The sequence below is a fragment of the Nelusetta ayraudi genome, unplaced genomic scaffold (assembly GCF_046127955.1).
Source record: "Nelusetta ayraudi isolate G7.1 ecotype Tasmania unplaced genomic scaffold, CSIRO-AGI_Nayr_v1 ptg000088l, whole genome shotgun sequence".
Lineage (NCBI taxonomy): Eukaryota > Metazoa > Chordata > Actinopteri > Tetraodontiformes > Monacanthidae > Nelusetta > Nelusetta ayraudi.
In genome coordinates this window covers 862,501-874,653 of record NW_027466138.1, presented here as the reverse complement: position 1 = coordinate 874,653, position 12,153 = coordinate 862,501, and the positions used below count along the sequence as shown (strand labels likewise).

General features: G+C 41.7%; 3 protein-coding genes across 3 annotated transcripts in view; all 3 read right to left on the bottom strand.

Moving 5' to 3' along the window:
* Positions 1 to 4,224: 4,224 nt before the first annotated feature.
* On the bottom strand, positions 4,225 to 6,726 carry nppa (natriuretic peptide A). Its single transcript, XM_076045960.1, has 3 exons — positions 6,585 to 6,726; positions 5,738 to 6,050; positions 4,225 to 4,670 (listed from the first exon to the last, which is right to left on the bottom strand). The coding sequence occupies exons 1-3, from the start codon at positions 6,696 to 6,698 to the stop codon at positions 4,666 to 4,668; spliced, it is 432 nt and encodes a 143-aa protein (XP_075902075.1). The 5' UTR covers positions 6,699 to 6,726; the 3' UTR covers positions 4,225 to 4,665.
* A 1,433-nt stretch (positions 6,727 to 8,159) lies between these two features.
* nppb (natriuretic peptide B) lies at positions 8,160 to 9,348 on the bottom strand. Its single transcript, XM_076045896.1, has 3 exons — positions 9,176 to 9,348; positions 8,573 to 8,894; positions 8,160 to 8,416 (listed from the first exon to the last, which is right to left on the bottom strand). Exons 1-3 carry the CDS (start codon positions 9,305 to 9,307, stop codon positions 8,388 to 8,390), a joined length of 483 nt encoding a protein of 160 aa, XP_075902011.1. The 5' UTR covers positions 9,308 to 9,348; the 3' UTR covers positions 8,160 to 8,387.
* A 1,258-nt stretch (positions 9,349 to 10,606) lies between these two features.
* Positions 10,607 to 12,153, bottom strand: part of nppal (natriuretic peptide A-like) — a 1,828-nt gene continuing 281 nt past the window's right edge. Inside the window, exons 1-3 of the mRNA XM_076045925.1 lie at positions 11,948 to 12,153; positions 11,485 to 11,802; positions 10,607 to 10,827 (exon numbers count right to left, since the gene is read on the bottom strand). The exon at positions 11,948 to 12,153 is cut by the window's right edge and continues 281 nt beyond it. Coding sequence (XP_075902040.1) covers positions 11,488 to 11,802; positions 11,948 to 12,037 — 405 coding nt within the window. The 5' untranslated portion in view covers positions 12,038 to 12,153 and the 3' untranslated portion in view covers positions 10,607 to 10,827; positions 11,485 to 11,487. The remainder of the gene's footprint in view (positions 10,828 to 11,484; positions 11,803 to 11,947) is intronic.

Genomic DNA, 12,153 nt, shown 5'->3' with positions numbered 1-12,153 from the left:
TCTTGCATCTTCCCAGCGGCAGCGGAATGTGCCACATTCCTGCAGAGCGAATCCAGACACGTCCGTTCCCACACTCGCAGTCAGTGGGATGACAACAAGGCACTTACACAAAAACAAAAACATACCCTAGTTGAATCACAGTTCTAGGTCTTGTATTTAATGTTGATGCCATATCAGCACAATCCCATCTGTTTCTGTATTTGAAGACTGTGCATTCAACATACTACACGTTGTTGGGATGGAGAAATAATAATTCAGTAATCCTCCGTTCATGGTCGTCACAATTAGCTGACACGTCCTTCATAAAAACTCCAATCTTTCAGAAGTGGCACTATTAGGAGATGAGATGTAAATATTCACATAGCAGACAGGAGCAGTGAGAACAACGGCCGCTTGTGTTGCAGTGAATGTGACGAAAGAGATGAATAATGCAGTTGGATGGATGAGAGAAAAGAGGCCATTCTGGTGAAGATACTGTGGGCCTGGAGACTCAATGGACAATAGTGGAGACATGAGGAGCTCAGCTTCCCTTTGATGAGAACAGAGTGTGTGGAATGTCCACACTGAGTGAGCTACTCACTGAATGGTGCCGCAACACATTCAGTTGGATACAAAAACATGAAAAGGCATTGTTATTATTACTATTATTATCATTATTATTATTATTATTATTATTATTATTATTATTAATAATTTATTTAATTCAATTTTGTAAAACATACAGTTTGTCAGCTGAGCGTTCATTGGAGCTGAGGGTTCTCCTCTCGCTGCTATTGGCTGCTGACCTCAGGAGCTGGAGAAGCCAGTCCGGAGTCCTCACCTCCAGCTCAGCTCAGGACTCAACAGTCTGAACAGTCAATAACCAGTTTTAGGTTTTAATACATATTTTACATGTCTATCTTTACAATAATATTAATATTTAGAACTTTTTATCTGACCATTGTCACTTCATGCTTGCTCAGCACATATCTGACTGTGATTCAGCACTTTATAAGTAGAAGTTGATTGATTGATTGATTGATTGATTGATTGATTGATTGATTGATCGATCGATACCGTGGATTTGGGGAAGGCTGGGAGGAAGATTTTCTATAAATAGAATAGGATAGAACAGAATAGGTTGGTAAACAACGCTGTCGCAGCACTAAAAATCTTTCAAAATAAACTACACACTCATTACAGTAATGACAAGAAACATTCAAGTCAATCTATATGCAACAAACCAACAAGAGCGGATTTGCAAAAAAACAGCCTAAATGTGCAGAGGCAGGGATAAGAAAGGTTTTGTAAGCCATTAGTGCAATATTGAGTCCAGAATATTATGATGTGACTTTTGACTCCAGATGCCAGATGATCTGCACAAAGCAACAAAAAAACAAAATGTTTTTTTTCCTGAAGTCTGATAAAGGACTTCTTTATAAAAAATAATAAAAACTCCTTTAAAACTGCGTGTCTAGCTGAGCAGTTGTGCTGTGTGACAATCACATGATGAGTTCCATGCCGGGTTTTGAGCTGCTGAGTCACCATGGACCTTGGCCAGGTCACCGTGGTAAAAAATAAAGAAAGAAAATAAAGAAAGAACATAAAGGCTTCTTACAGTTTTTGTTTCTTAGGCTTGATTTTAAAGTCACTAAAAGATGCAATTTTATCATCGTCAAAAAGGTTTAGGGCCCGAGAAATTTTTGGAGCGTCTAGAATAAAAAAACCTGTCAGTGTTGGATGAAATGTTTTACAATAAGAGGTCACGTTTTCATCAGTGGCTGAAAATCCTTCAGTCAGCAGACACACAGTTGAAATGGCTAATGCAGACACTGTGAAAGTGTCACAGTGCTGCAGTTTCAAAAGTTGCACCTATTAGTATTAGTATTAGTACAGCAACTCCTGCTCTTGCAGACCGCATGTCTTTACGCATCAATCCAGACACTACAGAAACAATATGAAGTGATGTGAATATTGTCTCTTTCCTTGAGTCCTTGTCTTAGGTTCATTAGCTATTAACTTCCAGCATGATTAACCTTAATATTTCAGTGCTTCGTAAGGTATAATGAAAAGTACATGTGGGAAAACAAGACTGTACTGACATAACAGACACTACTGAGTCCTGAGCCTCAGAAAACATCAAACCAGCCGATGAGGAGAAAGCTGTACAGTTTCAAGGCCACTGACGAGACACAACCTCCAGTTTGAAGCTCAACCCAGCAACGCCTGACTGACTGACTGACTGACTGACTGGGCAGAGGAACTCCTGGTGCTGGGTGACAGAAGGCTGTTAAATCTCTAGCGTTGGCAGGTGCCTGCAATGTCAACAAACTGTAGACTAATGGAGCCACAAGTTCGAACTTCAATTCCGAGCGACAAGCCAGGGTGCCACAAAACACACACAGTGCTGTCCCATCGCACGGTGGAATGGTTTGGTTTGGTTGTTTGCTCTTAAATACATAGCAATGCGTCTCTTTCTTTCCTTCCTGTTCTTCTTCTATAGAAGAAATAGATTGATACATTTGATTTGTGATTGTCATAAATAAAAAGGCTACAGAGAGAGAGAGAGAGAGAAAGAGAAGAGAGAGAGAGAGAGAGAGAGAGAGAGAGAGAGAGAGAGAGAGCATAAACAGGTGCGGACAGGTCCTTTTTCTGACAACTCACCTCTCAGTTCCTGATTTGTCCACATTTCAGCGGCTCTAAAATCCCCACGCAGCTCCACGGTCCTCCGGAGAGAGCAGCACCGCTCCACTGAGCTCCCAGGGACCTCCAGCAGCCGTCTGGAGGACATGGCAGCTCGTTCAGCCGCTGCTGAGATTTAAATAGGATTAATACGCACTCCATAGATCTGGAGGGGGGAGTGTGTGAGACAGGGAGAGAGAGAGAGAGAGAGAGAGAGAGAGAGAGAGAGAGAGAGAGAGAGAGAGAGAGAGAGAGAGACTGGGGGTGTGTTGGTCAGAAGAATCTCCGCCAGTTGTCTTCCACGTTGAACAGTGAAACGCACCTTCTCTCCTTTCCTGAAACTCACCTGCTGCCTCACACTCCAGAAAAACACGAGCCTCCGTTTTCTTTATTTTCTCCATTTCTTTCTGTCTCGCTGCTTCCTGCCTCGCGGTGCCTCTGTAGTGACGCCTCGCAGCACCGTGGTTGTTCTGACATAGTTGAGTTTCATTCCAACATCCAATGACATCCATTGAAGGTAGAGGCAGGTAGAGTGTGAATGGAGAGTTTATACCACTTACAGGTTCAAACTATATCTATGACATAAGCAGCGTCTCAAAGGTTGTTAGTGCACTGAGTGTTAAAGGTCGCTAGGGGGCGCCCTCACAACAGGCAACTGGACCAGTTCTGGCGATCTTGGAAGTTTCGCCCCTCGTTCCAAACGGACCCCTTCAACATTACGATGGCCTGGATGACAACAATTGTGAATGCAGCCACGACATTTGCAGTCGTCCTCAGAGTTATTTCTGTAGCCTTGTTATTGTGTTCAACCAGGGTTCAGAGAAGACGCTGCACAATCAACAGGCTTGATGAAACAATTGCCGAACTCTTAATCAGGCATTACGTAACGATAACAGCGCCACACCAACACGGTGGCCACCTGTAACGCTCCAACATGGAACATTGCACACAACTGTACAGCGTTAGGTTTGCGTTGTTTTCAAAATGAATAAATAGGGAAATTGTGCGGTATGAACAGTAAAGAGAAAATGTCACGAGCTCGAGCGAAACAAAACAAGCGTTTGAAAGGTCAGAACACATGAGATCAGTATATACATGAAGTGTACTGGGAGAAATATGCACCGGGCAGTTTAAGAAACTCTTTTTTTATTTATTTTTTATTTTATTTTTTTCCTTTTCCCACTCATGGCAGCAGGAGAGCCGCTGAGGTCGATATTTCTAGATACCAGTGGCCTACTAGCCCAGCGCTAGCAACGCTCTGCTAACTGTTGCTAAAGCTGAGCTGCCAGCGGTCCTCACTCTCTGCTCACGATTCCTCTGTTTCTAACGTTGTGTTTGTGATGTGGATCCACTTTCACATTCACCCACCCACCACACCACCATTCAAACATGCAGCTGTCTGTGGCCTCTCTGTCACCACTTTTGAGCCTGGTTATTGTGTAAACTGGTTTCCCTTCGGCTTGTTACTCTTGTATTAAGGATACCACGCAATTTCATTGTATCTTCTGCGAAATCAGATTATAAGAGTAGAAATGACAAAAAAAAACAAAAAACAAAAACACACAGTTGGTCAAACACATTTATTTACACGAGTACAGATTCATTGAGGCTTTTTCATGCTTTCAGACTACTGGAGATCAAAGATGAAACACTTAACACAAAATACACGTCAATTATCTAAACAAAACAACAGTTTATTAATTTTTGAAAAATACCCTTCAGATAGTTGTGGTGTGAATTCCACTCTTAGGGTGTTTGTGTGACATTGCGATCAAATGGCTGTGTTGAATTCTTTTGACAGTTTATTAATAGACTCTATGTTACTTGAAACAGACACACACAAAAAAAATACATTTGGATATACATACAGTTATGTTTGAAACATCCAGTTTGCGTCCTTTGTGTTGCCTCTTGAGTGGAAGAAGAGAGAAAACCCCAAACGCAGTGTGTGTGTGTGTGTGTGTGTGTGTGTGTGTGTGTCCTTCATTCCAGGAGACAGTCACACTAACCTGGTGGAGAAATGAACCAAGCACAAAAAGAATCACACAATTGGTGGTGAATAAGTCGTGGCGAGTTATTTCATTCATTAAAACACTTCCCACTCAGCACATAACAAGACCACATCATAGAAGACGAACAGACTGTCCAGATCCACAGCTTCTCCAGAGCAGGTGTTCAAGCCCACTGATACACTATTAGTCAAGACCAAGACCTGTCAAGTATATAAAGCACGTGGTTGTTTTTTTTTTATTTTTTTTTTTAATGATTTGGGGGGAAACTAAAGGACCTGGTGGGAACAAAGTTTACATGTTAACATATAACATATTACATATATAGACACAACCATAGAAAATATGAACCTTACACCTTCTTGTTGGGAAGTAACACTGCTAGCCTCAATGCTAACCTCATGTAGCCAAACTTTTTTTTTAATAGATATAACATTTGTCTTTATGAGCAAGCAGTTGTTGAAGAGGAGGAAAAACAAATCAACAGACAGCAGATTTAAGACTTAAATGAAACACTTATTGATAACAGATATGTAAATAATTTGTGTATATATATATATATATATATATATATATATATATATATATATATATATGTATATATATATATATATATATAATTTCCTTATATCCTCTTAATTTACTATTTGCATTCTTTTTTTTAATTACTGTACATGCTGCTAGAACCTTTTTCCCCGATGTGGTATAAATAAAGGCATTCTTATTCTTATTATATTATATATTCTGTTGAGGGCCTCCACCTTGAGGGTTTGGTAGTCAAGGCTATCGAGGATGCACACACACACACTTGTAAAGATATTTTTGTATCGACACAGCCCTTAGCCCCTCACCCTAACTTAACCTTTAACCTTATCCTAACCCAACTAAAACCTTATTCTAAACTGTTCACTAAAACCAAGACTTCCCCCTTTAAAATACCATTTTAGTCAGGGAAAATACTGCGAGAACCAGCAAAAAAAAAAAAAAAAGCCTTCATAACTCCAAAATGTCCTCACTACCATGATCTCAAAGTCAAATTGCTTCAATTGCGTGACTTGAAGTCTTACCCTTTCCACTATTGCATCCCAGCCCGCCTGAATTTCCAATGCGGTCCATCCTGGCTCCGAAGCAGCTGGCCGCTCTTCTCCTGCTCATCAGCAGGTCCAGCAGGTGGCTCCTCCTGCCGCTGGCGGTCCTGCTGAGGCTGTCAACAGGTGACTGGAACCTTCCTCCCGCTAAGGGCTGTCTGTCCCTCTGCTGCTCCGGGTTCACTTCCTGGCCGAAGTGCCCCGGCTCCTGCTCGTTGGCTTCATAGTCACTCTCTGAGTCTCCGGCCTGGACCGCCTCCGCCAAAGTCTCTTCAAAGCGCTCCAGCAAGTCCTGGTGATGAGGAGGGAAAAGACTGTTGATGTGTTGGAGGATGCCCAGGTCGACTTTTAGATAAAAGCAAGTGTAAGAAAGTTGGTTCTAAAGTTTTAAATATTTCAGTGCAAAGTGGAAAGTTCAACATCCTGTGGTGAAAAGACTTTGACCATCTTTGCTTTTTGGTGGTCTGGCTCAAAGTCACAGTCATGACTTGGTCAAGGCTTTTAGTCGTACAAACAAAAAATAGCATCCCCTCACAATTCTGAGTCACCAATTCACCTACCTTGCATGTATTGTGTGCTGTTAGCAGAAATTGAAACAAACAGACAAAGGGAGAAAAAACATATTTGGCAAAAAAAAAATTCCAAAGTCAAAATTGAATTGAACAAAAAAGCCCTCTGCAAAACCTTTGCAAACCCAACTCCAAATGATTTCTACAATCTACACTTAACCTTTGCAAATAAAAGTATAAAATGTAGATACACACACTTTAAAACATAGCCATGACACAAACAAGTGTTCCTAAAGTGTGTAGGTGTCAGTCCGTACCTGCAGCTGATCCAGCTCACTGGCAGAAGAGGCCGGCCTTCCCAGCGTGTGGCCACCAACCAGCGTCTGCAGCTGCAGCAGGACCAGCAGGCCCCACAGGACCACCATCCTCATGTTGACCCTCTGCTGCTACTGCGGGCAACCACAGCCCGGCCCGCACCACTACCGGCTTTTATATCCAACATCAGCCGGCACACAGGCACATACCAACACATGAAGTCACTCATTTACAGGAATCATCCTGTAGATCACCTCAAGTGCATTCTAACACTCCTGCTGGATAAGGCAGCAGGTCAGATGTCTCTTCAAGTGGTGCTTGGTGGTAGGTGATGTCCATGTGTGTGTGTGTGTGTGTGTGTGTGTGTGTGTGTGTGTTTCCGTGTGAGTTGCATACACAGTCAAGGTGTCTGTACATCGTCACACTGACCAGTGGCATGAGCTCAGGAGCCACCTTGGAGCTCTGAGCTCAGCTGTGCAACGACTGGAATGCTGTATTCACCACGCAAATAATCTACATTATCGTCTACACTCCAATGTTATATACAGGTGCCAGAAAATGAGAATATCCTGAAAAGGTTGCTGTATTTCTGCAATTCAACTTAAAAGGTGAATGTGACATATTATATAAAGGAATAATATGCAAATCAATATATTTCAAGTTTTTATTTCTTTGCATTTTGCTGATCAGGTTTTGCAGCTTAAAAAAAACAAAAAAAAACTCAAATTTTAATAAGCTGAAAATCTTAATCAGCAAAGTTACAACAAGGAACTGCTTGAGATGTCAATTTGCGTGGAATGGCTCAATAAAATGTGTTGCTTTCATCTTTTATGTTAAATTGCCAAAATAAAACAACTTTTACTTGATATTCTCATTTTTCGGGGGGAGTCCCTGTAGTAGGTTAAGAGAAAAACTGGCTAACCCAGGCACAGGCAAAATACGTCCCAGGGGCCACTCGGGGCCCATTGAATTTTTAATCTGGACGATTTTTAATTGATGGAAATAAAAAAATAAAAACACTTTTTCTAAATCATATCACACTTACATCCCTTTTTTTATTTCATGTAAAGAAAGTTGCAGCAAACTGTATCATCTAATGTTATGCAACGTCTCCAACAAGATTCTTGAATGGCATGATGGGACTATTTATCTCTTTGCTATACTGTATTTTATTTATCCTTTAGTTCACTAGTAATACTATTATATTATTTTATAGAATTATGTTACTATTATTATTATGCATACTATTATATAGATAGGGATGATAACAGATTGAACATCTTTCTCTCCTTCTCTCCGCTGTTGTGCCAGGAGTGAGTTGTCATTTTTTTTCAAGCGATCAGTGATCATGTGACCGAATTGGACAAGCACGTGCACGTGTGTGCATGTGTGCATGTGTGTGTGTTTTCAGTCAAAGATCTTGAAGCAGGTGATGTTCAGTAGCAGACAGCATCATTGTTGCGTCCAGGCTCAGAGGTGAGAGGTGAGAGCTGACTAATGAACAGAACCACCTGCTCTGTTCTGGATGGTATGAAAGATGTGAATGAAAGTCGCAGCACCGTCACATCACTTTTTTTCAAAACTTTAATGCCAGCAGGATTTTTTTCTCCAGCAACACTGAGTTCAAATACATGCAATTGGGGAAAAAACACACTGTGTAATATCATCAGCAGTACCACAATAATAGCTTCACAAGCATTTTAAATGAAATAAACAAGAGCCACGAGGAAGATTCAATAAATAATTTGACTAAATAAATAGATAATAAATAAGAAAAGAAAAGGAATTTGCGAAGACGTTGCAGTTCAGGGGTTCCGATCGGAGTTCATCTTCACTTTGGATCTGAAAGAAAAGAAAAATGGGTCATCAGGATTTTTTCTTGTGAACAACAGCAACAGCAACAACACTCTAAGTACTACTACTACTACTACTACTACTAATATTAATAGTACATAGGGGCTATTTGGTATTGAAGTGGGGACACACTCACTGTATTTGCCAATAGTTGGGCATCCCAGGGGGTTCCAGCCGACTCTGTCCATCCGAAGGCCGAAGCAGCCGGAGGATTTTCTGGCAGGGTCGTTGCGAACGTTCTTCAGGTTTCTGGCTGAGAAAAACTTCCTGATCTCCGCTGCATCCAGGCCACTGGGGGATGGCCGGCTGTCTGCTGCTGCTGCTGCTGCTGCTGCTGCTGCTTCTTCTGCTTCTTCTTTCATTTCCATGCTTTGCACCTCATCTCTGTCTGTGGAAATGCCTCTTTGGTCCAACTCACTCTGTCGTGACGCTGACTCCTCTAATCTGTCGAGAATCGTCTGAAATCAAAGACAAGCATAATTATAGAGCTGAAAAATAAAGTTGAGAAATATTGAAACCATGATACACTGCAGTTTCAGAAGCAGGCTGCAGATTGCTGAAGTTCTTCTGTTTTAATATCCTCCCTAACATTTCAATGAGCTCACATCAGACCATTGAGCTCTATTGGAAAAATTAGCAGAACTTTGTCAAACACAAGCATCCTGAAGTAAATATCCCTACTTCCAATTACTTAATGTTCCTATTTACCTACAATTAGAAATCCTTCATGTGGACTCACCCTCAGGATGTCAATATCTGTCCCAGTCAGACCAGTCGGGCCAGTCAGTCCGGTCCTGATGGGCTGTGTGCTGAACTGCTGGAGGTTGAAGAAGAGCAGAAGGCCGCAGAAGGAGGAGGCAGACAAATGCATCTCTTGTCTTGTTTTGTTCAGGTGTCTGCTGTTGCTGTTGATCATCTGTTGCTCTGATTTCTTTTGTCAGTGCTGAAGCTCACAGCAGGAAACGGTGGCTCTTTTATACACAGGTTTGAGCCGTAGGTATGCCAGGAATTGTATTGGCATTCCTGACACCTGATTCTGATAAGAGGAAGTGTAGGAAGCTTCCCCTTTTAAAGCCTTGTCTCTTAGATATAGGCCATCCGTGTGACACTGCTGCTTCCATTGGCTACTTTGTCTCAGAAACATGGAACATTGTTGTCACTGAGCTACGGGAAGAAGAACCACGCCAGTCATGTGGCGTGACTGCTGGCGGGAAGCGAACTGGAGTTGGAGATCAGCCATCAACTGGGAAAAAAAAATAATCCATGAACTCATGAAGTGCAGGCGGGACGGCTCTGTAGCTGAGCTGATCACCAAAGAGAGCACTGAGACACGCTGTGGCTCTTCAAGGTAGCTTCATTATCAGTCATACAATGTATGGAACATACGCAGAGCAGTGAAATGTTGCTAGTCAGCGACACAATGTGTGAGGACGGCATGCAGGTACAAGAGAATAAAACAAAAATAGATAAAAACTATTAAACTACGTCAGAATTGTGCACAGTGACCCGTTCTAAAATCCAAAATGCAAAAAAATCTAGAGATTTTTTTTTGCATATCTGTTTGCATAATTTTTCCCAATATTGATCGAATATCTTGATCAATTCCACGCAGTAAGACAACAAGGCTCATTAAAGACAAACTGACGGTTGATTTTAATTGAATGCATTGAAACTGGCAATGCTGCGTCCTTCGATGAGCCAGTCAATAACTGTCACAATGAATGTTGGCGAGTCAAGTAAATCTTTTTTCTAGGCTTTGACCAGATGGCAAAGGGAGAGATTAGCAGATTAGCAGTGATTAGCAGTGATTAGCGGAAACAGACTCTTATGATGTTGAAGTGGGCTCCTAATAACAACATCATAAATGGAAGCAACTTGCGGGTGACTGCAAACCCTGGCGGGCGCTTCACACTTATTACATGAGCGGCTTGGCATATTGATTTGATTGATTGATATTTTACTTCTACTACTCTCTGAAGCTGTCCAAGCACAATGTGGCAGGATGATAGAATACGATTGTATTCAGTGTGATTTTAAGCCACTCAGTTTATTTATTTATTTCTGTGAGTGTTGCATGACAAGAGTCCCTGTCTAATGGAGTCCCCCCTGCGACCCCCCCCCCCCACTCCCCCACACCCCAATAAATTGACTTTCGTGTTATGCAAAATAATTTTAATACATTTCATGACAAGAAGAGAAGACAACAATATCGAAACGTGAAAATAATAAATACATTTAGAAATAACTTATTTCACAGCTCAAAGGAAACCACAGCATCGTAACAAAGCCTGGAGGAGACTGCAGGTGGCGTCCTTCAGGTCGGTGACTGACTGGAGCTTCACCGCTGGCTCGTCCACATTGACGATAAGCAGCAATAAAACTCCCCCTGACCTGCAGAGAAAAAACAATGTCACCTTATTGTTGCAGCTAGATCGCTTGCACACAACTTGACCTGCAGCAAAAACATCTTATCAGCGAAGAAATATCAATAAGTGGTATGCAGAATAATGAAATGACCAAAAAATAGGATTTATTATTATTATTAGTAGTAGTAGTAGTAGTAGTAGTAGTAGTAGTAGTAGTAGTATTATCATCATTATTATTATAAATAAGACTAATATTTATCATGTGTCTGATAAATATTATTTCCTAATATGTGACTGTGTCAATCTCAAATTAATTTCTCAAAAGGCTAACAAACTACTATAGAAGTAGTTTGTTAAAAAAAATAAGTGATAATAGTAGTAATAGTATTCTATAAGGCTATTATTATTATCACGCCTAAATCTAGCGATTTTTTATTCATTCATTTATTTATTTATTTATTATTTCATTTGGTTGAAAATGTTTAAGATAAGATAAGATAAGATAAGATAAACCTTATCTTAAACATTTTCAACCAAATGAAATAATAAATAAATAAATGAATAAAACATTCATTTATTTTTAAATTGCCATCATTGCCATCATACAAAAACGCAGAGAAGCTCATTTCAATCCCCGCTCTCGATTCTTTTTTTTTCTTTTCTTTTCTTTTCAGTCTCCTACCGCTCAGCATCCCAGCCCGCTGAAGGACCCGATCCTCTCCAGCCGGACCCCGAAGCAGCTCCTCTGTCCGCCCTTCTTGTAGCGGCTCCAGGAGCGCTTGGAGGTCCTCATCAGGTCCTTGAGGAGCCTGGCCAGGATGCTCCCTTTGCCCGCCCCCAGCGCCGAGTTGCCGGGCTCGGAGGAGTCCCAGGGTCGCTTCTCCGGAGCGGCGAACAGCGACTTGTCCGTGAACGCATCTTTCTCCTTCGCCTCCACCTCCGACAGGTGGTGGAAGGGCGCCGCGCCGTTCATCTCCTCCACCAGCATTCGCTTTAAACTCTTTAAAGGAGGCAGAGAAGCACAAGTCAGCGGTGGATAATGCGGGAATAACACACGTGGATGAGTGTTAAAGCAGCATCCAGGATCAGTGCCATGCAGTCCGGTCCCGGTCCAGGCAGCGCAGCATCACTACGCACACACTCACCTGCAGGTCGGAGGCAGGCTCGGCTCGGACACATTCCAGCAGTAACAGCAGAGACAAGCTGCAAACCGACACGTTTACACTCATTTTCATTGGACTGCAATGTGTTGAAATAGGATTATAGTAATAATAATAGTTATTATTATTATTATTATTGTTCGTCACTCTATCCCTTCTCTCGTGACTCCAACGTCCTGCTCTCCGTGTTT

What these genes read in the sequence shown, in the direction of transcription:
- nppa (XM_076045960.1), bottom strand. Translation starts at nt 6,698, where the DNA reads ATGAGGATGGTGGTCCTGTGGGGCCTGCTGGTCCTGCTGCAGCTGCAG. An exon ending in GTGAGCTGGATCAGCTGCAG is followed by an intron (nt 6,051 to 6,584) that starts GTACGGACTGAC and finishes CCTCATCACCAG; the next exon opens with GACTTGCTGGAGCGCTTTGA.
- nppb (XM_076045896.1), bottom strand. Translation starts at nt 9,307, where the DNA reads ATGCATTTGTCTGCCTCCTCCTTCTGCGGCCTTCTGCTCTTCTTCAAC. An exon ending in CAGATATTGACATCCTGAGG is followed by an intron (nt 8,895 to 9,175) that starts GTGAGTCCACAT and finishes CTTTGATTTCAG; the next exon opens with ACGATTCTCGACAGATTAGA. An exon ending in CCCAACTATTGGCAAATACA is followed by an intron (nt 8,417 to 8,572) that starts GTGAGTGTGTCC and finishes TCAGATCCAAAG; the next exon opens with TGAAGATGAACTCCGATCGG.